Source organism: Salmo salar, chromosome ssa14 (genome assembly GCF_905237065.1).
Source record: "Salmo salar chromosome ssa14, Ssal_v3.1, whole genome shotgun sequence".
Taxonomy (NCBI): domain Eukaryota; kingdom Metazoa; phylum Chordata; class Actinopteri; order Salmoniformes; family Salmonidae; genus Salmo; species Salmo salar.
The window spans coordinates 38,046,687-38,071,878 of NC_059455.1; the positions used below are offsets into that span (position 1 = coordinate 38,046,687).

Sequence of the window (25,192 nt, forward strand, 5' to 3'; positions counted from 1 at the left end):
TTGGATGAATACATGGCTACTAGCAGTGGGCATCACAGGCGGCTGGTGGCACCTTAATTGTGGAAGACGGCTCATAGTAATGGCTACAATGGAGTTAATGGAATGGTATCAAACACATCAAAAACATTGTTTCCAAGTGCTTGATACCATTCCATTTACGCCATTCCAGCCATCTTTATGAGCAAACCTCCCCTCACTAGCCTCTTGTGATGGGTAATATATTTAGAGTTTGTGATCTAATTAATGCGTTTTGAGTTTCCACTTCCTCAGGTGTTGAACCACACATGAATTAGCCTATGATTTTAGTTAGTGCACATAAAACATGTAATTAATCTCCAACAACAAAAAAAAACTCATATGGAAATTCTGGAGTCCTATTTTGACAGTAAAATAGCAACTATAGTCTAATTGTCAACCCAGAATTCATGACAATCACTGGATTAGGTTGCACATCAAAATAACTTGAATCATGCATTCATGCTTAGACATGTTTCTTGAGCTAGTGGCGTGCTCAGTGTGAGCCGATGTGAAATAATGTCTACAGTAGGAAGACTAAATACCAAAGCCACAGTACACCAAACTACAGTATATAAAGGGTCTCAATTAAAATGTCATCTCATGAGCTGGGCAATTGTTAATATATATTTATGTGGGTCCCCTGATCATTTGAGGAGACAGATCACTAAAACCTCAGACCTGTCAGAAATGTGGAAAAACTTGACTTCACACAAAGCATTTTTTTTTTTTTGTCAGTCCACTCCTAAAATCAATTTGGCTTACGGCACTATTCGTTGGTCTCAGCTTAACTGGCAATGAATATGTTGTTCTCTTTGTAAAGGAATAATGTAAGTCAGAAGTTACTTTAATCTGAAACTTGCTGGCAAATTAAATTATTTAATGATAGTGTAAATTAATTTCAGATAACTTTTACTACTTAATTAATAGAATGAATCAATGGCATCTTTCTGTCAGTGGCACTAACAGGCCAGCAGGGGACACTCTCCCCTCAAAACCAAGAGCAATTAAACAGAAATACTGTACACCATGATTAGTACTATATCAATCAGTGTAGTATACTTTCGATGTATACAAGTGTATTTAAAATAAGCTACTTCTAAGCCATTCAAAAAAATATTCTCAACACAGTTCTTGAATGTCTGTAAATAAAAATGTATTGATAGTTCATACACAAGGCACTGTAATTACAGTGACAAGAAAAAGTATGTGAACCCTTTGAAGTTACCTGGATTTCTGCATACATTTTACATAACATTTGACAACAATAGACAAACACAGTGTGCTTAAACTAATAACACACATTGTATTTTTCTTGTCTATATTGAATACATCATTTAAACATTCACAGAGTAGGTTGGGGAAAGTATGTGAACCCCTAGGCTAATGACTTCTCCAAAAGCTAATTGGAGTCGGGAGTCAGCTAACCTGGAGTCCAATCAATGAGACTGGAGATGTTGGTTAAAGCTGCCCTGCCCTATACAAATCTCACAAAATTTGATTTTGATATTCACCAGAAGCATTTCCTTATGTTTATTTATTTTACCTTTATTTAACTAGGCAAGTCAGTTAAGAACAAATACTTATTTTCAATGACGGCCTAGGAACAGTGGGTTAACTGCCTTGTTCAGGGGCAGAACGACAGATTTGTACCATGTCAGCTCGGGGTTTCGAACTTAAAACCTTTCGGTTACTAGTCCAACGCTCTAACCACTAGGCTACGCTGCCATGAACCATGCCTCGAACAAAAGAGATTTCAGAAGTCCAAAGATTTGTTGACTTGCATAAAGCTGGAAAGGGTTACAAAAGTATCTCTAAAAGCCTTGATGTTCATCAGTCCACGGTAAGACAAACTCTATATATGGAGAAAGTTCACTGTTGCTACTCTCCCTAGGAGTGGCGTCCTGCAAAGATGACTGCAAGAGCACAGTGCAGAATGCTCAATGTGGTTAAGAAGAATCCTAGAGTGTGAGCTAAAGACTTACAGAAATCTCTGGAAGATGCAAACATCTCTGTTGACGAGTCTACAATACGTAAAACACTAAACAAGAATGGTGTTCATGGGAGGACACCATGGAAGAAGCCACAGCTATCCAAAAAAAAAAAACATTTCTGCACGTCTGAAGTTCGCAAAAGTGCACCTGGATGTTCCACAGTGCTACTGGCAAAATATTCTGTGGACAGATTAAACTAAAGTTGTGTTGTTTGGAAGGAACACTGTGTTGAGAAAAAAAAGGCACAGCACACCAACATCAAAATCTCATCCCAACTGTAAAGTATGGTGGAGGGAGCATCAGGGACAGCTTGCTATCAGACTGAAAAATGAATTCCCAAGTTTATCAAGACATTTCGCAGGTGAATGTAATTCTATCTGTCCGCCAATTGAAGCTCAACAGAAGTTAGGTGATGCAACAGGACAACAACCTATTAGACAGATGTAAATCAACAACAATGGCTTGAACAGAAGAAAATACGCCTTCTGGAGTGGCCCAGTCAGTACTGACCTCAACCCGATTGAGAGCGGTTCACACCAGACATCCCAAGAATATTGTGGAACGGAAACAGTTTTGTAAAGAGGAATGATCCAAAATTCCTCCTGACTGTTGTGCAGGTCTGATCCAAAACTACAGAAAAGTTGGTTTGAGGTTATTGCTGCTAAAGGAGGTTCAACCTGTTATTAAATTCAAGGGTTCACATACTTTTTCCAACCTGCACTGTGAATGCTTACACGGTATGATCAATAAAGAGATGAAAAAAGTATCATTGTTTTATTAGTTTAAGCAGACTGTGTTTGTCTATGGTTGTGACTTGAAGATCAGATGCAATTTTATAACCAATTTATGCAGAAATCCAGGTAATTCTAAAGGGTTCACATACTTTTTCTTTCCATTGTACTAAATGGATTCACAAATTCTGTAATTTGTTTTTACAACATAGAATCAACAACACAAGTTTATATTTTTGTACATAATTGTTTATTGTTTTTTCCCCATTGTCAATAAAAAGGTCAAGATTCAGTCCCCTGAATTAATGACATTACATCATATTGTCAGTCATTTTCTCATATTACAAATCATAATAAACAGAATAGGTAACTACGATAACCATATATAAACCACACCCTCTAACCCCACCCAGCATTTTCCCCATCCAAACTTTAGCACAAAAGTCAAAACAATACATTAGTTTAGTTTCAGTAATAAAAAACAACTAAATCTATTACCCCCGTTTAAAAAGCACTATTTTGTACGATACCTTGAGTTGACATTTTCCCTCTGGCATCACACGCACTAAGTTATATACCCCACCCCAACACAAATAATGGACATGCATAAAGTTGTCAGAATATCAACACCTCACTTCATTATCATAGGGTCATCATAGGGTCAAGTGAGACTATTCTCTATTCAGTCTCAATGAACCACTGTGTTTATTATTCCCCATTATATTCAGAGACCTTAGCAAGAACCCATACAGTAGTGTACAGTAATGACAACTGACAGTCAGGTCTAGTCTCATTGTATCTTAGGAGAGCCTAGAACCCTGGAGAGCCAAGAACCCTAACCAGCCTAAAACCCTGAAGAGTCTAGAACCCTGAAGAGTCTGGCACGGGAGCCTGAGGGACTTCCACCAGCTTAGGTCTGGTGACACACAGCATACTGTGAAAATAGAATATGTACCTGTTCAAAATGATCCTAGAAAAACAGCCACCTACAAAGTGCCACTTTCACCTAGGATGACTGCAGTGTTATGTATTGTTTAATCATCAACATACAGTGTCCCCTCAATAGAGAGTTACTTTTACTGACAGTAACTTCAGTATTCTATGACTAGGTCATTCCTAGAGTCCTTGCTTCTGGTCTTTCTGGGGGCAGGGTCAGGTAGTCAACAATGCAAAGGAGACACAAACGTAAATATTATATTTTCAACTACACTTTGGATGCTTTGTACAATAGTGCTGAACTTAAGACCTGCTTATCATGCTTGCGCGCTCTGTGTGTGTGTGGACTGATGTGGTGGAACCTGCACCACACTAACAGTGAAAGGCTCGTTTATGGCTTGGATCAATACTGCCACCATAGAAAAGCTCCTATACACCAGACATTGTATCATCAGTTCAAGAAACTGGCATCCATGTTGGCTCCATGCTATTGACTTAGAACCACCATGGAACCCAATTAAAATTCAACATTTCTAACAGTTTGACGAACTCTGTGGCTCCGCTATACACGTTTTTATTACTTTGAGAGAAAAATGCATGAGTAAAGATTTAGGATGAATGTGAATTAAGGATTATGTATTCCTTTCAGATCTCAGAAAGTCAGTTAGTGTTATATTTATAAGACGCTATAACGCCATTTATTTCTCATCAGGAATAGTCCTCAGGAATAGTCCTCAGGAATAGTCCTCAGGAATAGTCCTCAGGAATAGTCCTATGTGAGTGACAGATGAATAGCAGCAAAGTGAACAACCATTTCATACACTACATGACCAAAGGTATGTGGACACCTGCTAGTTGAACATCTCATTCCAAAATCATGGGCATTAATATGGAGTTGGTCCCCCTTTGCTGCTATAACAACCTCCACTCTTCTGGGAAGGCTTTCCACTAGATGTTGGAACATTGCTGCGGGGACTTGCTTCCATTCAGCCACAAGAGCATTAGTGAGGTCGGGCACTGATGTTGGGCGATTAGGCCTGGCTCGCAGTCGGCGTTACAATTCATCCCAAAGGGGTTCGATGGGGTTGAGGTCAGGGCTCTGTGCAGGCCAGAGAATGCATTTCCAGAGTCCAATGGCAACGAGCTTTACACCACTCCAGCCGACGCTTGGCATTGCGCATGGTGATCTTACGCTTGTATGCGGCTGCTTGGCCATGGAAACGCATTTCATGAAGCTCCCCACAAACAGTTATTGTGCCGATGTTGCTTTCAGAGGCAGTTTGGAACTCGGAAGTGAGTTTTGCAACTGAGGACAGACAATTTTTACGCACTTCAGCACTCGGCGGTCCCATTCCGTGAGCTTGTATGGCCTACCACTTCGCGGCTGAGCCGTTGTTGCTCCTAGAAGATTCCACTTCACAATAACAGCAATTATAGTTGACCGGGGCAGCTCTCGCTGGACAGAAATTTGATGAACTGGCTTGTTGGAACGGTGGCATCCTATGACGGTGCCACGTTGAAAGTCACTGAGCTCTTCAGAAATGCCATTCTACTGCCAATGTTACCCTATGGAGATTGCATGGCTGTGTGCTTGATTTTATACACCTGTCAGCAGCGGGTGTGGCTGAAATAGACGAATCCACTTATGAGGGGGTGTCCACATACTTTTGTATATATAGTGTAAATGTGCGATCAAATGTAACAGAAAATGCCAGTTGAGATGGCCTCACGGACACCATCCACTGCAATTGACCATCAGTCCTGCTCTCTCTATCGTCATAACAGTCAACGGACCCGTCTTCTCAAGAGCCACAGAGAAGACTGTATATAAATGAAAATACATTCTTTTCTCAAACGTTTTTTCCACTATAGTTCATTCACATTAGGAATCTATCAAGAGACACAGAGGTCTCCTTACAGAACAAAACAAACTAGCTATGTTTTTGTTGTTGCCTGATTCAAGATCTGTTTGTGATCATAAACAGATCTGGGATCAGACTATCCATGTTCATCTCAGGCTTCAGAGACATCAATGTCTCCACAACCCTTTCACTTCAGACACATTAGATAATATGGACAGGCAACAGTCAAACAACTAGTCAGAGTAATACTGCAGTACATCCTTCATTCCCCACTCTCACTCAGTTATTACAAACTTCAACTCAGAAGAAGTTTAAATGGCTGCCTTCTACAGCCAAAGACAAACACACAGGAGAGCAGACTTTCTCTTAGACTCTCAAAGGCCAGTTCTATTCTTCCCCTAGTCCTTAGTTAGGGCAGGATAGTTGAAAGAAATCCAGAGAGAGATGTTCATTATTAGAGAGACAGGGAGAAAGACAGATAAAAGTAGACAGACAGATGTCCACAGGAGACACAGGGAGGAGTGATGTCAGCTCAGGTCCATACAGAGAGCATCTTCAGCTCTGGGAGTTGTACATACATACATACATACATACATGTACACAGAGAAGACAGTTCGTAGTGCACAAATGCTCTGCCTCAGGAAGTCTCTAGGAACACGTATCCAGGTGTCTGACAGGTGTCCATATCAAGATCCTTCATTTCCATGAGTCAATGCACACACCCTCAACCACAGACACCCAGCCAGACACACAGCCAGACACACAGCCAGACACACAGCCAGACAGATTTACAGCATAGTGGATGCTCCTTTTCTACAGACTTAAGGCTGTAGTTTGATGTTGTTGTACAGCTCCTTACACACACACACACATCCTCACCTCCTCCTCCTCACTCAGGCGTGTGCTGCAGCCAGGTCTTGGTTGATGAAGCGTCGTAGTCTCTCCAGGTACTGGCTGTACAGCTCTATGTCGTTGTGTCCCGCCCCTTCCACCCAGAGTGGCTCCACGGCCTTGGGACAGCGCTCAAACAGAGCCAGGCCGTGGGAGAAGTCTATCACCTCGTCCTCCGTCCCGTGGATGATCAGCACCGGGGATGGGATCTTAGACACCTTCTCTATGCTGCAATACACATGTCACAAGCAGTTTGTAAGTAGTCTATACTCACGTTTATAAGTCACGTAAGGAGTCTGTCTATAAGCAGCTTTGAGTTACGCTTCATAACCTGTCGTTGAAGTCATAGTTTCTTTTATGTCATATGTGTACGATTGTTTCCTAACGTGCTTATAGCTGAGGAGACAATATCTATTCATATCCAAAGATGTATGCCTTTGTGACAAATTCTGTTGTTGTGGATCTAAATGAAGCATTCTAATGTGTTTTGTGTGTGTGTGTGTGTGAAACACACTTGGGAAAGGCGTCGAAGCAGTACGTCTTCTTGGTGTCGGGGAAAGCCACCCTCATACCAGAGGTGAGAGGGGAGTGGAGCACCACAGCAGCACACTCAAACCTGGACGCCAGGTCCACCGTTGGTACTGTGCCAATACTCTGCCCATACAGGATGATGTTCTCTGGGCTGATGCCATACCTGGGACACAAACACAGATAACTGAGTAAACAAAAACACAGCCGAGATGACCAGAATAGGCCTTCTTGTTGTGCACTCCTGAAGGGTAACGGTGTGTACAGTTTTCAGCTCAGCACTACCCTATCCTTGTATGGACCAGAAGTACTCACAAGGAGAGTAAACCAAGGAAAATTGGGGACATTTTGCCAGTCCCCACAAAGAAAACTGCTATTTTAGGTTTAGGGTTACAATTAGGGTTAAGGGTTACGGTTAGGAGTTAAGTAGAGTTTTGGGGTTGAGGTTAGGCATAGGGTTAAGGTTATGTTTAGGTTAAGGGTTACATTTAGGGTTAGGGAAAATAGGATTTTGGATGGGAATCAATTCTTTGTTCCCCACAAGAACAGCAATACAAAAGTGTGTATGTGTAACAGCTGTTTACCGCGAGCGCAGGGCGTGCCAAGCAGCGTCTATGTCAGCGTAGAGGTTCTTCTCTGAGGGTTTGCCGGTGCTGACACCGTAGCCAGAGTAGTCGTAAGAGAAGATGTTGCAGTTGATACGCGTGCCCAGGCCAATGTAGAAGCTACTCATCTGACCCAAATCTACTGCATTACCATGGGAGAATAGCACTGTGAACCTGGGGGAGGGAGAGGTAGAACAGTTAAAGGAAAATAAAGAAGAGAAGAAGGGAGGAAATGGTGATGTATACAACCATAGAATAACAAAAGAACACTAAAATAGAACTCTATAATTCATGCATCTCAATAAATAGAAAAACCTGCACAAACTCCCTTGTTGTGAAAAAGAGCAAGAGAAATGTTGCGACCCATCATCTCTATACTAATCTAGCTCTTCTCTCTCTCCTCTCACCTGGCGTTGGGGGCACATCGGATGTACATGCAGCCCACCCTGTTCCCCCGGCTGGACCTGGTAAGGAACACGTCTGTCATGTCCAGCTCTCTCTGAGTGTACTGGAATTCTGCCCTCTCTGTCAGATGGAGCTTCCACCTGCCCTCTCCGCCACCTCCTCCGCCACCTCCTCCCCCACCACCACCTCTGTCTCCTCCTGCACCGCCACCCAGCCGGGAGCGCAGGCCAGGAGCCCCCAGAGAGGGGGGAGCACCCCCTGGCGTGGTCCCGGCTGCTGCCGCAGCTGTAGCCTCTGGGTCAGGCAGCATGGAGTAGGTGGGCTCTGGAGGGAGGAAGGCCAGCTTGGCTGCGATGCGGCTGGGGCAAGGAGGGCAGCAGAACAGGCAACAGAGCTCTCTAATGGACAGGCCGTTCATCTTCTACTGAAGACAGGCAGAAGGAGGGGGAGGTGAGAGAGAAAGTGAGTGTACTAAACAGCTTATCAAACAGTACACATGACACACTGACAGAAGGAGCATCTGTGATGGTGTAGAGAAAATAATCTACCTGTATTAAGGTTCCTCTGGGACTTGGAATGAGATGGCACACAAAGGTGCCAACACCACCTGGTTAAGTCACTCAGCAGTCTTGGGCAAAAAGAGCATTAGTTATGAACACAGTACAGACCTACTCGCCTAGCTAGCCATCTACCACACTATTCTGTGAGGTGGGTCAGTCACAGCAGGGTTTGAACCAGTGACCCTGTGGATACATGCCATAACAAAGGTCCTGACCTCTTGGCACAGGCGTAGTATGCTAGCTTTGCAGGAATAGAAAGACGTAAAGTTAGCTACCAGCTAGTCAACGATGCAGGATAATATCAGAATTCACACGCTAACGTTAGCTAGCTACAACGTCCTAACGTCGCACATAACGTTAATGACTATGTATTCACGTTAGCTAGCAACCTAGCTTAACAGCCACCTCTGGTTACAACTAGCAGGAAAAGCATTGTGATAGGTAAAGCTTCGACATCATACTGCATATTATGGTGAATCACTCTGTAAACATTGTTGCTCAATTATACGGATAGCCCACGTTAACGTTGGCTAGCTTGATGCACTAACGTTAGCGTAGCTACCGGACATAATGTGTCCAAAAATATAGCTTGGGAAAGGAGGAAATGTTTAGCTAGCTAAACCAGTGCAATGACGTTAGCTAGCTAGCTATCGGTAAATTGCTTGCTAGGTGGTGCAGCAAGTGCTAGTTGGCTAAGCTACGTGTCATCAATCAGGTATAGTAACGTTAACCTAGTGAACGTTAGCTAACTTACCAATTCACGATGGGTTTGCAGACAAGATAAAATAGTCCTGTCTATGAAACAAAGTTGCACAATACTGCGAAAATCCTTCTTGGACCCTGACATGGATAGTGTACTCTGTATAATTTTATATGTATCTGTCATTTGTAGATTGGCTAGCTAAATATCGTGACAACCATTTCTTTCACAACCCCGTCCGACTAGACCCGGAAGTGATGGAAAGAGAGGGCGTAGCCCTTTGGCAGTGAATTGATAGGCCGAGTTATAATGTTACATTTCACAAATTTGCCGGTTTCACAGATTGTGTGTGTGTGTGTGTGTGTGTGTGTGTGTGTGTGTGTGTGTGTGTGTGTGTGTGTGTGCTTGTTTGTGTGTGTGTGAGAGAGCGAGGGAGGGAGCGAGCGAGAGAGAGATAGATAAGGTTTGGTTTTGGTCAGTGTGATTCCTCTTGGACCCTAATTAGACCCTTACAAAAACGATTTACGTTTTGAAAGTAAAAGTGCAGTAACTGCAGTCCACAGTGTTATTTTGGAGGCAGTATTTGCAACATACTGCAGTTATACTGCACTCTAACTGCACTTATACTGTACTCTTTTTGTAAGGGGAGAGGTCTGGTCAAAAAGTATAAAAGTGCCCCTTATACCAGTGTGGGGATGAGAACATTTGTACCCGAAGTTTGTGGAGTCTGTGTCGTGTGTTGTTTTGCTGTGTCTGCTGGATAACTATTTTTAGAACCTTGCGTTTTTAACAAATGTTTGCGGTGTGGTCAATTGTACTGAGGTATGTGTTTACTTTCTTTATCAGCGTTTATTTATTCAAATGGAGTAGGGGCCTGAGGGCACACACATAGTGTGTTGTGAAAACTGTTATGAATGTTTTGTAATGTTTTTAAAATTGTATAACTGCCTTAATTTAGCTGGTGCCTTGGCAGACTCAAGTAAAAGTCAAAGTCACCCAGTAAAATACTACCTGAGTAAAAGTATTTGGTTTTAAATGTACTTAAGTATCAAAAGTAAATGGAATTGCTAAAATGTACTTAAGTATCAAATTTAAAGGAAAAGTATAAATCATTTCAAATTCCTTATATTAAACAAACCAGATGGCACCATTTTATTTGTATTTTTATTGACGGATAGCCAGGCGGCTAGCCAGGCACACTCCAACACACAGACATAATTTACAAATGAAGCATTTGTGTATAATGAGTCTGCCAGATCAGAGGCAGTAGGGATGACCAGGGATGTTCTCTTGATTAGTGTGTGAATTGGACCATTTTCCTGTAAAAATGTAGCGAGAACTTTTGGGTGTCAGGAAAATGTAAAAAGTACATCATTTTCTTTAGGAATGTAGTGAAGTAAAAATAAAAGTTGGCAAAAATATAAATAGTAAAGTAAAGTACAGATACCCCCCAAAAAACTACTTAAGTAGTACTTTAAAGTAGTTTTACTTAAGTACTTTACACCACTGGGAAATGGTTTAGATAATTGAACCCGTCCTTGTCACAACTCCTACCGAAGGTAGCTCCCCTTCCTGCTCGGGTGGTGCTCGGTGGTCGTCGTCACCGGCCTACTAGATGCCACTGATTCCCTTTTTTCCCCTTTCTGTTTATTGGTTGCACCTGTTTTGTGTTAGGCTGATTAGTCGGGTTATTTTAGCCAGTAGGCCCGCCTGCTCTGCGTGCAGGATTGTTTGTGTGTTGCTACTGTGCACGCTTCTGTCTGACGTTGTTTCGGTCGTGGGTTTTATCCGGACTGTTTCAGTCCCCAGTGTTTGGGGCATTTGTTTTGTGTGCGCCCTGTATTTTTGTGGGGTTGGCTTATGTTCGCCGTGTGTGCAAATAAAGCACTACCCTGTACTCTCTGCTTCCTGCGCCTGACTTCGCACCCACTACACCCAGAGGCTTACAGTCCTAGGTGATTGTCTTTCAGTTAGCCTATGTATTTGCATTTAAAAAAGATTTACCATTTATCTTAAAATATGGCTACCTGTCTTCTCATTATTTCATACTGTAGTTTTATTTGTTACTGTTTTTGGTTTGTTTTTGGTCAGTTGTGAACTCAGTCAACCTGTAGTCTGTGAAAGCATGGAAGCTCTATGAGCCATCCAAGTAATTTGTGTTTATGTGTTTTACTGTCACTTTTGAAAAACAATTAAAACCTTAATTCCTTAATCTTTGCCTCTATCTGCCTCTGACTGTGTTCATAATCCTAGAATGTGTGACATGGATAGATGTTACAGATAGGACTATTTATGTAATTAGGAAAAACATCATTTACAACCATGATTTTGTCTGTCCTATCTCACAGAATATAATGAATAGGCTAAATCAAATTTGATTTAGTGAATATATCATTACTGTCCAAAATTATAGAGATGCTTTTCTGAAGACATCTGCCACTCAACCACTCCCATGTCCTCCCCCATCATCTTGTTTCCTTAGTTTTGACAGCTTCCACTGATAGCGATGGGAGTGGATGACAGCATAATTCCCTGTGGGAAATGATCACACTCTCATCTTACCTCTCACTCTATTCCCTCCGCAAGCAGTGGTTCCTTTATTATGCACAGTTTTTTAGGCTATTTTAATCTTTGACATTTTCACACCCAGATTTGTCCTTCATGGGTTATAAAATAATTGTGTTAGATAACATTTTATTGGATACTTACCTGAATGTAATTCTTTCTACAAAATAGACATTTGCAGTTTGTTCCACAGTTCTAATGATATGCTACAGTCTTCAAAGACAAAACCTAATGTTTACATTTTTTGGGAGAATTGTTTTGTTTGTTATACACTGAGTGTACAAAACATTAAGAACACCTGCTCTTTCATGACATAGACTGACCAGGTGAATCATGGTGAAAGCTATGATCCCTTATTGATGTCACTTGTTAAATCCACTTCAATCAGTGCAGATGAAGGGGAGGGGAAAGGTTAAATAAGGATTTTTAAGCCTTGAGACAATTGAGACATGGATTGTGTAGTGGTCCAGTGCAGCTCAGTCGGTAGAGCACTGATACTACCCATAAATAAAATGTATGTACGCAAGACTGTAAGTCGCTTTGGATAAAAGCTAAATGGCTTACATGTTACATGTGAATGTTTGCCATTCAGATGGTGAATGGGCAAGGCCAAAGATGTATGTGCCATTGAACAGGGTATGGTAGTAGGTGCCAGGGGTTTGTGTCAAGAAGTGCAACACTGCTGGGTTTTTCACACTCAACAGTTTCCTGTACTTATCAAGAATGGTCCACCACCCAAAGGACATTCAGCCAACTTGACACAACTGTGGGAAGCATCACTGTGAAACGCTTTCGACACCTTGTAGAGTCCATTCCCAGAACAATTGAAGCTGTTCTGAGGGAAAAAGCTCAATATTAGGAAGGTGTTCTTAATGTTTTGTACACTCAATGTATTTTCCATGATGAAATACCTGCTAGTTTTGAATATGCAAGAAAAAAACGAGTTTGTGTGTATTTGTGTGAGTGTATGCTTGCGTGAAAGAGAGAGAGACAGAGAGAAAGCGAGAGAGAGAGATCAATGACGTCCCCATTCATGCATTGTGGGGTGCTTTGTCATTTTGAAACGTTCCCTGAATATTTCTGTCCCTGTGTTGGTGGTGCTAAATATGTGTATGCGACCAATAACATTCGATTTGATTTGATGTATTAATGGATATTGGAGACATTCTGCGTTGGTATCCTTCCTCAACATAGTGTTGGAATATATCCATTATAGCCTGAGCCTGTGATAACTGAGAGCTTGACCAGTATCTTTCTTCGGCTGTCAAGGGAGCACTGCATGCAACCCTGGAAAGACTGCACAGCTGGGATCCACAGACAGAGAGAATGAATTAAGACAGAATGAAAAGACTCGTGAGTATTTTGTCTGCACATATAGCCTAAGCCTTCTGGTCATTTGAAGGTGACGCTTAACCCTCTACACCGATTATAGCCCACTCTTGGGTTTCATTGTGTGATTTGCAGGGGTGCCCGAAAAAGATCCTTATCTTCAAACAGGACACTGAAATGTAGTCTATAAAAAAAGCACTGCACCTGCAGGTACCATATTTCGCTTTTACTTCAAACCTTTATTGGAAAGGTTTGAACTGGTCTGGACGCATTCACTGGAAGATAACGGGGATGCCACGGTTACGCGCAGAAGCCGCTCGAGGAAGAGACAGGTGCGGCAGAGGGGATTGGTAGCTTAATAGCCGATTCTCATCCAAGCGTTGTGATTACCAAGACCCAGAGAGAGCTTGGTGCCCTGCTACACCCTTTGTGTTGATTTCAGACGTGGAGGAAAACCTGTCTGCATACGAGAGGACGACTGGCAACAGACCAGACATCGCCTGCATACCTGTCCATCTCGCACAGTGAATGGTGAGTGAGTTTAGCCGTAGAGAGAGATGGTGGAGGATGGATTAACAGGTATTGCATTCGCTTTAGCAGCGTTTTTTACCGCGGCCGCGCCTTCGGTTGCTGGTGCTCTGAATGTATACATGCTATGTTTAATAATCTGCCATGGAATGCTTTGTTTAGGTCATTGCCAATGACAAAGGGTGTTGTGTCGTATTCTTTTGAGGTACGTGTCTCCTTTGGTTGCTATACTGTGTGGGCTCTGTGTTCTTTGTGTTATTCAATGCATCATTGTTTTCATAATTGGACATGGACTAATATTTTTTAGTTGAATTAATCATGTGTTGCATCACTTGCATGATGTAGTCCATTAGTTTCATGTGGGTATGATCATTAAAGTTTTCCTTATCAGTTATTCGGATCATAAGAATGACAGTGGTGAATATGATAAGTTAAATCATGTTGACAATTAGCCTACATGCTGATCCTATATGGAACAACAGCTCTTATTCATCCTATGTAATAATGCACGTTTTTTCCCCCTACATGTTGGGTCATTCTTGTACATTGTGACTCTCAACCCCAAATGACCAGGGTAAGTAAGGGGCGTTAAAGAGTGACGTTGATTGAATAATTATGTTTTTCTAAAGGTTTTCAGTGATATAGACCAAAGGTCAGACATATGGTAATTTGCCTGCCATCATTGCATTGATTGACTCATTATTCTTTCAGTAGCTCCATGGGCTATGCCTGAGTGTCGAACAATGTAAAGCACTTTGAGACCTACTGTAGGAAGAGGTAACCTAGGAGTTGGCTATGCAGCACAAACAGATCTGGGACCAGTCAAGACCCAGTTGGGTTGAAAAGGGTAGTGGTTGATATTTGCATGGCAGGCTTGTGTTTTTAATTGTATTGGTAGTTAATTAAATAACTTATTGTACATCCCGACTGTTCTTTCTTGTTCTGCTGTTGGCTGTTGTTCATTCCAAATGTCCTCAAGATTTCCTGTGATTGGTCCATAGGGTGTTTGATGTGGGAGCAGAACCATACAGAGTTCTGCAAACTAATTGGCCACAAGCTGGTTGAATCAATGTTGTTTCCACGTCATTTCAACAACAGAAAAATGAACCATTGTGGAAAACTGATTGGATTTGCAAAAAGTAATCAACATAAGAGGATTTCATCATTTTTTCACCCAAATTTGAACCTAAATCCAATTACATGGTAAAATGTTTAGTTGATTTAATCTTGAATTCACGTTACTTGACAACTAAACCAAATGTAAATCATAACTTGACATTGAACTGTGGGTATTGTTTATTCCTACAAGAATATAATTGGTTTGGAACTTCAGATGGGATGACAGGGGTTGGAACTTCAGATGGGATGACAGGGGTTGGAACTTCAGATGGGATGACAGGGTTTGGAACTTCAGATGGGATGACAGGGGTTGGAACTTCAGATGGGATGACAGGGTTTGGAACTTCAGATGGGATGACAGGGGTTAGAACTTCAGATGGGATGACAGGGGTTGGCACTTCAGATGGGATGACAGGGTTTGGAACTTCAGATGGGATGACAGGGGTTAGAACTTCAGATGGGATGACAGGGGTTGGCACTTCAGATGGGATGACAGGGTTTGGAACTTCAGATGGGATGACAGGGGTTGGAACTTCAGATGGGATGACAGGATTTGGAGCTTCAGATGGGATGACAGGGGTTGGAACTTCAGATGTGATGACAGGATTTGGAGCTTCAGATGGGATGACAGGGGTTGGAGCTTCAGATGTGATGACAGGGTTGGAACTTCAGATGAGATGGCAGGATTTGGAGCTTCAGATGGGATGACAGGGGTTGGAGCTTCAGATGGGATGACAGGGGTTGGAGCTTCAGATGGGATGACAGGGTTTGGAACTTCAGATGGGATGGCAGGGTTTGGAACTTCAGATGGGATGACAGGGTTTGGAACTTCAGATGGGATGACAGGATTTAGAACTTCAGATGGGATGACAGGGTTTGGAACTTCAGATGGGATGACAGGGGTTGGAACTTCAGATGGGATGACAGGGGTTGGAACTTCAGATGGGATGACAGGGTTTGGAACTTCAGATGGGATGGCAGGGTTTACTGAACTCTATATCTCTGACTGTGAGTGGGAGGTGCTAATGATGCCTGTAAGGGAAGTTATAGCATTTGGTCAGACCATTCCTAACTGGGTGGTTCAAGCCCTGAATGCTGATTTGCTGACAGCCAATACCACAGGTATGACAAGACATTTCTTTTTACTGCTCTAATTCCGTTGGTAACCAGTTTATAATAGCAATAAAGCACCTCAGGGGTTTGTGGTATATGGCCAATATACCATGGCTAAGGGCTGTATCGAGGCACTCTGCGTTGTGTCGTCCATAAGAACAGCCCTTAGCTGTGGTATATTGGTCGTATACCACATCCCCTCGTGCCTTATTGCTTAATTATATCATGGGGTGAGACCATTCTCATAAAGAGCTGAACGTGTGAAGGGGGAGGAGTAGTCGCTAGATGACCATGCTTGCTTGAATGGAGCAAATTGGATGAGCTTTATGGTCTAATGAGGTGTAAGGTTAAGGTTAGTGGCTATAATCACAGATAGAGTTGTACTTGTGTCCTTTCTAGCATGACCAGATAGTGATGACCAGAGGGAGGCTTGAGAGAAGAGGGGTCAACATCAGGCAGCTTTATTGGGCTAAATCCCACAGACAGAGACTCTGAATATACTGTAGACTAAAGCCCGGGCTGCCAACATACCACCCAATCTCAATGTTTGTGTCCATCAGACTTACAGCCCACTGCGGATCCCTTAAGCACCCAACATGGTCCTCAGTGGCAAGGAAAACTGCTCACTTACTGCTGGCATTCCTGGGGCCGGCAGAGTGATTTACCCGTTATTATTTATTTATTGTTTACAACTCCCCCCTTTTCTATCAGGGCAATCCAGTTCCAGTAGAAGACTTTAACAGCCTTTGGTCGCAGTTGTTTATGTCGAAAGAGACAGGCAGGAGAGAGAGAAGAGAGAGAGAGGGGAGAGAGGGGAGAGGGACATGGAGTGAAGTGCAGAGAGAGATAAGTAAAGATGGGGAGCGAGAGGATGAGAGAGAAAGGGTAGAGCAAGGAGGAGAGAGTGAGACAGAAAGTAGAAAGAGAGAGAGAGAGACATGGAGCCTGAGGGAGTGTGAATGGTTTCCCTGTTTAGCCTGCTATGGCCACAGACAGCCTCACAGCAGCCCTGTGAGCAGGTGCTCACCCCACCACAGCCACCACAGGGAACAACAGGTGCAGCCAGTGTTTCCCTTAGGCTCTCTTTAGACGGCACACAACCCGCAGGTCAGAGCGATCTGAGATCCTTGGGATGTCAATACCCTTACCCTTACCTTAACCCTAACCTTTACCTAACCCTAACCCTTACCTTAACCATTTTAAATGTCAACTTCAGTGGGGTAGGGCATCCCAAGGATCCCGCATAGTATTCACCCAAGGCGACTCTCAGGGCTGTTGACTGACATACCAAAACATTCAAAACAAAACTAATTGAAACCATTTACACTTACACTGTATATCACTTATAGCCAAGCAATTATAGCCTCTGCTATAGAATCAGTAACACATTATTTACGGAACAGGGATACAAGAAATGATTAATCAATGATTAATTAAACAGTATAATTACTCAATCCTAATGTAAGGAGAAAAAATAACTAATTTAATTTAGAAATTAAGTATATACGAAACTGATTTGAAAAGCAATTAAACCAATAAAAAGGTTTCAGCTGAAGCAATCTTGTAGAGCCAGAGGGTACAGCACGACCCATAGGGATTGTTAATGACTTTTATTGATCACAACTACGGGCTCTGTGACTCTCAACATGGTAGCTACATTGTCGCTGCATACCAAGAATGCAAGTTTGGGTTCATGTACTAAATAAGTGTTTCTACCAGACGTGCAAGCTTGCTTCAGTCTGTTCGTTGATGTCCAAAACGGCAATTGCAAACATTTTGTTCTTGTTTAGTTCTGTTACACCTGGTAAACACTGATTGATTGATTTCAAAACTGCAGAGTGTGAGAAATGCTGTTTCACTTTAAGCTGTAAAACTTGTAAACACCCATCTGCATTGTGTTAGTGTTCCTAAATGCCTGTTTGGTAGGAAAATGGAGGCTGAGTAAAAAGTGCTTGTTTATTATTTAAACTGAGGCATTTAGGCATCAATAATAAAATAGCAGTTTTTATTGTACAGTACTTCCATTTCCTACTAGAGTGGCTGAAAATGTCTCACACATTCAGTTTGCTCTATTTCATTCATGAGTAACAGTGGTTGGTCAGTGAACCACTCGTGCATGATGGATAGCCTTTCCTGAGACCTGAAGACTGTTATCTTCCGTAGCTTCCTGCAGTATTCTGTGGCAGTGCAGGGGTTAATCAGAATTTCAGATCGAGGTTTGAAATATCCAGCTGTGACAGGAAGTTGATATATAGGCTACTAAGAGAGGCCCCATATCTGATATGATATATGTCAGTGTTCTTCTGTAAGATGGACCAGGGTGGAGTGTGTCCAGACAGTCCAGTCTGTTAGAACTGAGAGGGTGGGCTTCTTTAGCTTCCTCAGTACTACATCAACACTTTTAAAAGCAGTCCTGTAAAGCCTCTGTATATCTCAGGGTCTATAGGACCAGACGGCTCTGGCTGTGCAGGCTTCTCCTCTGTGACCTATACCAATGGGGGTCCTGGGAGCAAGGACCCCAGGCAGCCGTTTTTCAGCATGAAGAGGGCATAGGTGCTGGGCTCGTGGAGGCAGGCCATTGTGTTGCCAGTCAGAATGTAGATCTTGTTGTAAGGAGAGAAGATACCGAAAACAAACTACTCTTTGGCCCAGTTCCAGTCGCCCTCTTGTACCACCTTGGTGTCCAGAGATCTGAAAGGACGGGATCTTATTCTTGCATGGGCCACACTCACATATAGAGAATATTAGCAGTCGTCTTATGTTGCTCTGGATAAAATGGTCTGCTTTATGATGTGTTATTACATTGGTAATTTAAGAGAGTATTTCTGTTAATTTTCATGCTCTCCTTTCATCAATAATGTCTCGCCTAAGCTTTACCCACGATCAAGAGAGCCTGACGCCCAGTATGGGGTCTCACACACCGTTGAGGGATGCTAACACGTGTATTCACTTCTGAAACATATGGCTCTCATATATCCCTCAGCCCTGGATCCCCTAGCGTAGCGACGCCTTTGCTACACTCTCATTAAAAAGAACCAGGGAGCGAATAGCACATATGGTTCAGGGCAGGTGTGTGGTGCACGTTTGTGTGTGTGTGCATGTGTGTGCTTGCGTGTATGTGTGTGTCTGTGTGTGCGTGCATGTGCGTGTGTGTGTGTACAGAGCAGGTGTTATGTGGATATTTCATGCTGAACCTTTTCATGTTTCCCACACATTGCCATATTGCTAGAGCCTTTGGGAGATTGTTATTCTTCCAGGATGTGATTCTGATCCTAAACAATCTATGGCACTTTTTCCCAAATGGCTGGTCTGAAATGGGTGACAGATAAGTCCTATTTGGGTTGTGGCTTAATGGGCTGTGGCGAGAAATATTGTTTTTTGTTCTTGGGGCTCATAAGAAAATTCAAAAGACTGTAGGTAGGTCGTCATGGCACCAGAATAGTTTGGGAACGGCTGATCTAGGACCTGCACTTTTCAAAGCAAAGTCAGTGTGAACTGTATAAAGAAAGCAATACAACTTTTAATATAACACATGGTCCTTATCAAAACTAACCTTTATCATAAACTGGGTGGTTCGAGTCCTGAATGCTGATTGGCTTTCAGCCATGGTATATCAGACCATATACCACGATTATGACAGAAAGTTTATTTTTACTGCTCTAATTACATTGGTAACCAGTTTCCAATAGCAATAAGGCACCTCGAGGTTTGTGGTATATGGACAATATACCACAGCTAATGGCTGTATCCAGGCACTCCACGTTGAGTCGTGCGTAAGAACAGCCATTAACCGTGTTATATTGGCCATATACCCCACCCCCGTGGGGCTTATTGGTTAATTATACCACAGGGTTCTTAAACTTCCAGACGTAGGACGGGAGAGTTACTCCTTTGTGGAAAAAACTTTTAAAATGCTTCACATAGCCTTTAGGTCACTTCCACAGACCTATTTGTTTTACTATCTTTATGAGTTGACTATAACACCTTTATATCACAATAATGCAAATATATACAGACAGTGCACAATTGCTCCTGAATATGGATACGATAACTTTATCTTTGTCTTCTCTGCCCTCTGGAAAGATGACAGCTATTCCCATGGCTGTGTCTTATCTCTTGTGCTCATTTGCATGACAGTAGCTGTCCACTTCATGTGCCTCACTCTGACTCAAACCTTTTCAAAATCCTAGTTTGTCTTTGCACTTGACTTCTTGCTTCTTATGGAGAGTAGCTGGGAGTTTCTTGTAGTCTGAACGTTTGCCGCTTTACCCATCCAAGAGAGAGTTCACAGAGCCTGTAAGCCAAAGAAAGGAATTTAAAAGGCATTGTAGCCTAAATAAAGAGCTGGAGAAGGATTTTATTGGGAGACAGAGGCACAGCAGTGTCTTTTGTCTTGACTGCTGGAGATGGGTTTTAGTCTGATTGTGTGTTTGCTGAAGATAATTTCACTCCACCTCCTCATCCCCTCCTCACCCGTCCCTTGTTCCCTTCCTCCTCTTCTCCCTCCACTTTCAGACATCAAGGTTGTCTCTTAATGATGTCTTTTCATCAGGAGGAGAGTCCCAACTGAGAGAGGAACAACAGAGCAGAGCAGCAACACAATGATGACTACCTGAGAGAAGGGAGGGGAACACATTCCGGGGAGAGGTTATCTCTGTGTGTGTAGGTGTGTGTGTGTGTGTGTACATTTTTCGAGTGTGTGTACACGTGTAACCTGGTGCACATGCAGTACCTGTACAGACCGAATATGGTCACTTTGCTATCATAAAGGCTATATTTATCCTCATTACAAGCCATCAAAACAGAGGGTATACAGTGAGGTAAAAAAGTATTTGATCCCCTGCTGATATTGTACGTTTGCCCACTGACAAAGAAATGATCAGTCTATAATTTTAAAGGTAGGTTTATTTGAACAGTGAGAGACAGAATAACAACAAAAAAATCCAGAAAAACGCATGTCAAAAATGTTATAAAATGATTAGCATTTTAAGGAGGGAAATAAGTATTTGACCCCTCTGCAAAACATGACTTAGTACTTGATGGCAAAACCCTTGTTGACAATCACAGAGGTCAGACGTTTCTTGTAGTTGGCCATCAGGTTTGCACACATCTCAGAAGGGATTTTGTCCCACTCCTCTTTGCAGATCTTCTCCAAGTCATTAAGGTTTCGAGGCTGACGTTTGGCAACTCGAACCTTCAGCTCCCTCCACAGATTTTCTATGGGATTAAGGTCTGGAGACTGGCTAGGCCACTCCAGGACTTTAATGTGCTTCTTCTTGAGCCACTCCTTTGTTGCCTTGGCTGTGTGTTTTGGGTCATTGTCATGCTGGAATACCCATCCACAACCCATTTTCAATGCCCTGGCTGAGGGAAGGAGGTTCTCACCCAAGATTTGACAGTACATGGCCCCGTCAAATGATGCGGTGAAGTTGTCCTGTCCCCTTAGCAGAAAAACACCTCCAAAGCATAATGTTTCCACCTCCATGTTTGATGGTGGGGATGCTGTTCTTGGGGTCATAGGCAGCATCCCTCCTCCTCCAAACACAGCGAGTTGAGTTGATGCTGACCACAACACTTTCACCCAGTTGTCCTCTGAATCATTCAGATGTTCATTGGTAAACTTCAGATGGGCATGTATATGTGCTTTCTTGAGCAGGGGGAGCTTGCGGGGCGCTGCAGGATTTCAGTCCTTCACGGCGTAGTGTGTTACCAATTGTCTTCTTGGTGACTATGGTCCCAGCTGCCTTGAGATCATTGACAAGATCCTCCCGTGTAGTTCTGAGCTGATTCCTCACCGTTCTCATGATCATTGCAACTCCACGCGGTGAGATCTTACATGGAGCCCCAGGCCGAGGGAGATTGCCAGTTATTTTGTGTTTCTTCCATTCGCGAATAATCGCACCAACTGTTGTCACCTTCTCACCAAGCTGCTTGGAATGGTCTTGTAGCCAATTCCAGCCTTGTGTAGGTCTACAATCTTGTCCCTGACATCCTTGGAGAGCTCTTTGGCCTTGGCCATAGTGGAGAGTTTGGAATCTGATTGATTGATTGCTTCTGTGGACAGGTGTCTTTTATACAGGTAACAAACTGAGATTAGGAGCACTCCCTTTTAAGAGTGTGCTCCTAATCTCAGCTCGTTACCTGTATAAAAGACACCTGGGAGCCAGAAATCTTTCTGATTGAGAGGGGGGTCAAATACTTATTTCCCTCATTAAAATGCAAATCATTTTATAACATTTTTGACGTGTTTTTCTGGATTTTTTTGTTGTTATTCTGTCTCTCACTGTTCAAATAAACCTACCATTAAAATTATAGACTGATCATTTCTTTGTCAGTGGGCAAACGTACAAAATCAGCAGGGGATCAAATACTTTTTTCCCCTCACTGTAGCTTGTTCTCTACTACTGTATAGGTGCTCAGGAGAAACCTTGTCTGAAGCTATCTGTATTGAACTGGAGCTCTTTGTGGTAACATTTGCAGTGAAGGAATTAGAATATACAGTATTTAGTAAGGTTAGGGTGGGACATTTTATACTTTATTACATGGACGGTTTCACACACATTCAGTGCCTTCGGAAAGTATTCAGACCCCTTCACTTGTTCCACATTCTGTTACGTTACAGCCTTATTCTAAAATGGATTAAATAAATAAAACTCGTCATTAATCTACACCCAATACCTCATAATGACAAAGTGAAAACAGGTTTTTAGAAATGATTGCAAATTTATGAAAAAACTAAAACACAAATACCTTATTTACTTACATAAGTATTCAGACCCTTTGCTATGAGACTCGAAATTGAGCTCAGGTGCATCTTGTTTGCATTGATCATCCTTGAGATATTTCTACAACTTGATTGGAGTCCACCTGTCATAGATTCTATTGATTGGACATGATTTGGAAAGGCATACATCTGTCTACATAAGCTTTCACAGTTGACAGTGCATGTCAGAGCAAAAACCAAGCCATGAGGTCGAAGGAATTGACCGTAGAGCTCCGAGGCAGGATTGTGTCGAGGCTCAGATCTGGGGAAGGGTACCGAAAGATTTCTTCAGCATTGAAGGTCCCCAAGAACACAGTGGCCTCCATCATTCGTAAATGGAAGAAGTTTGGAACCACCAAGACTCTTCCTAGAGCTGGCCGCCCGGCCAAACTGAGCAATCGCGGGAGAAGGGCCTTGGTCAGGGAGGTAACCAAGAACCCAGTGGTCACTCTGACAGAGCTCCAGAGTTCCTCTGTGGAGATGGGAGAACCTTCCAGAAGGACAACCATCTCTGCAGCATTCCACTCTATGGTAGAGTGGCCAGACGGAAGCCTCCCCTTAGTAAAAGGCACATGAGAGCTTGCCTGGAGTTTACCAAAAGGCACATAAAGACTCCGGAGAGACCTGAAAATAGCTGTGCAGCAACACTCCCCATCCAACCTGACAGAGCTTGAGAGGATCTGCGGAAAAGAATGGGAGAAACTCCCCAAATACAGGTGTGCCTAGCTTGTAGAGTCATACCCAAGAAGACTCAAGGCTGTAATCACTGCCAAAGGTGCTTCAACACAGTACTGAGTAAAGGGTCTGCATTCTTATGTAAATGTTACATTTCAGCCTTTTATTTTTTATACATTTGCAAACATTTTTTGCTTTGTCATTATGGGGTATTGTATGTAGGTTGATGAGGGAAAAAAAACATTTTAATACATTTTAGAATAAGGCAGTAATGTAACAAAATGTGGAAAAGTCAAGGAATCTGAATACTTTCCGAATGCATTGTTAATGGAATGAAATATCATTCAGTGATCTGGCTATTTGAAAAGGTTTAATCTAAGCCAAAATCAGCTTGTACAAGATGTTTTCGGCAATGCATGTGCAGATCGGAGATAGATGTCTTTGCAAACACTGAAAAATTATCTTTCTAATTGAAAACCCTGTCTTATCTTAGCTGATAACAATGTCGGTGGGCTTGACATCTCAGTGTTGTACTGCATACTCTATGGGCTTGACATCTCAGTGTTGTACTGCATACTCTATGGGCTTGACATCTCAGTGTTGTACTGCATAATCTATGGGCTTGACATCTCAGTGTTGTACTGCATAATCTATGGGTTTGACATCTCAGTGTTGTACTGCATACTCTATGGGCTTGACATCTCAGTGTTGTACTGCATACTCTATGGGCTTGACATCTCAGTGTTGTACTGCATAATCTATGGGCTTGACATCTCAGTGTTGTACTGCATACTCTATGGGCTTGACATCTCAGTGTTGTGCTGCATACTCTATGGGCTTGAAATCTCAGTGTTGTACTGCATACTCTATGGGCTTGAAATCTCAGTGTTGTGCTGCATACTCTATGGGCTTGACATCTCAGTGTTGTGCTGCATACTCTATGGGCTTGACATCTCAGTGTTGTGCTGCATACTCTATGGGCTTGACATCTCAGTGTTGTGCTGCATACTCTATGGGCTTGCTGCAGTTGAGTTCTGTGTTGTAACGTTTGCCCTTGCTGTGGCTCAGGACTGTGTGTGTGTGTGTGTGTGTGTGTGTGTGTGTGTGTGTGTGTGTGTGTGTGTGTGTGTGTGTGTGTGTGTGTGTGTGTGTGTGTGTGTGTGTGTGTGTGTGTGTGTGTGTGTGTGTGTGTGTGTGTGTGTGTGTGTGTGTGTGTGTGTGTGTTATCCGACTGTAGCATAGTACTGCACCATAAATACATACAGTACGTCTGCTGCAGACCCAGCTCCAAGTTATAAAATGTGTGTGTGATGCAGTCGAGAGTGTGTATATGTGTGCATGCATGCATGTGTTCGTTGTGCGTGTGTCTGTTTGTGTGTGTGTGTGTGTCTGCCTATGTGTGTGTTCGGCCTCGGCTTTCTGTTGCTTGAGGAGATATTTCAATCGGGGCTCAAAGGCGAGCCAAGGGTACTGCTAAACACTCTCCATTAGCTAGACCAGATTAACATGTACAGTCAGAGAGAGAGAGAGGGGGGGGGATGGAGAGGGAGAAGCAGAGGGAGAAGGTGAGGGATTGTAAAGAGGGATTGTAGGGAGGAAGGGGGGGAGAGATCAGTCCAAGTTGATGATGAATATGCAAATAAGGCAATTATAACCTAAGGTGCTATGTTAATTAAAGATAGAGATCTCGCCCATGTGACCTCTTCTAGCTCTTATCTGCCCCTTATCAAACGTATCAGCTGTCTAACCACTCCTATAGGGCCCCTCACTGCTCAGCTCTCCTTAATAACTGACCTATGATCAGCTGTCTAACCACTCCTATAGGGCCCCTCACTGCTCAGCTCTCCTTAATAACTCTTTTGGGATCAATAAT

At 42.8% G+C, this 25,192-nt stretch overlaps 2 protein-coding genes across 3 annotated transcripts in view; one reads left to right on the forward strand and one right to left on the reverse strand.

Annotated features, from left to right (window-relative positions):
- Positions 1-5,124: 5,124 nt before the first annotated feature.
- Positions 5,125-9,499, reverse strand: LOC106569516 (alpha/beta hydrolase domain-containing protein 17A). 2 transcript variants are annotated; one of them, XM_014140948.2, is made up of 6 exons: positions 9,282-9,499; positions 8,516-8,595; positions 7,970-8,388; positions 7,542-7,736; positions 6,944-7,123; positions 5,125-6,657 (listed from the first exon to the last, which is right to left on the reverse strand). In XM_014140948.2, the coding sequence occupies exons 3-6, from the start codon at positions 8,383-8,385 to the stop codon at positions 6,432-6,434; spliced, it is 1,017 nt and encodes a 338-aa protein (XP_013996423.1). In that variant the 5' UTR covers positions 8,386-8,388; positions 8,516-8,595; positions 9,282-9,499; the 3' UTR covers positions 5,125-6,431. The 2 variants fall into 2 exon arrangements, with proteins under 2 accessions (XP_013996423.1, XP_013996422.1); XM_014140947.2 differs by having other exon boundaries at positions 5,126-6,657; positions 7,970-8,391.
- A 3,325-nt stretch (positions 9,500-12,824) lies between these two features.
- Positions 12,825-25,192, forward strand: part of LOC106569517 (semaphorin-6B) — a 74,940-nt gene continuing 62,572 nt past the window's right edge. Inside the window, exon 1 of the mRNA XM_014140952.2 lies at positions 12,825-13,652. Within this exon, the coding sequence (XP_013996427.1) occupies positions 13,650-13,652 (3 nt within the window). The 5' untranslated portion in view covers positions 12,825-13,649. The remainder of the gene's footprint in view (positions 13,653-25,192) is intronic.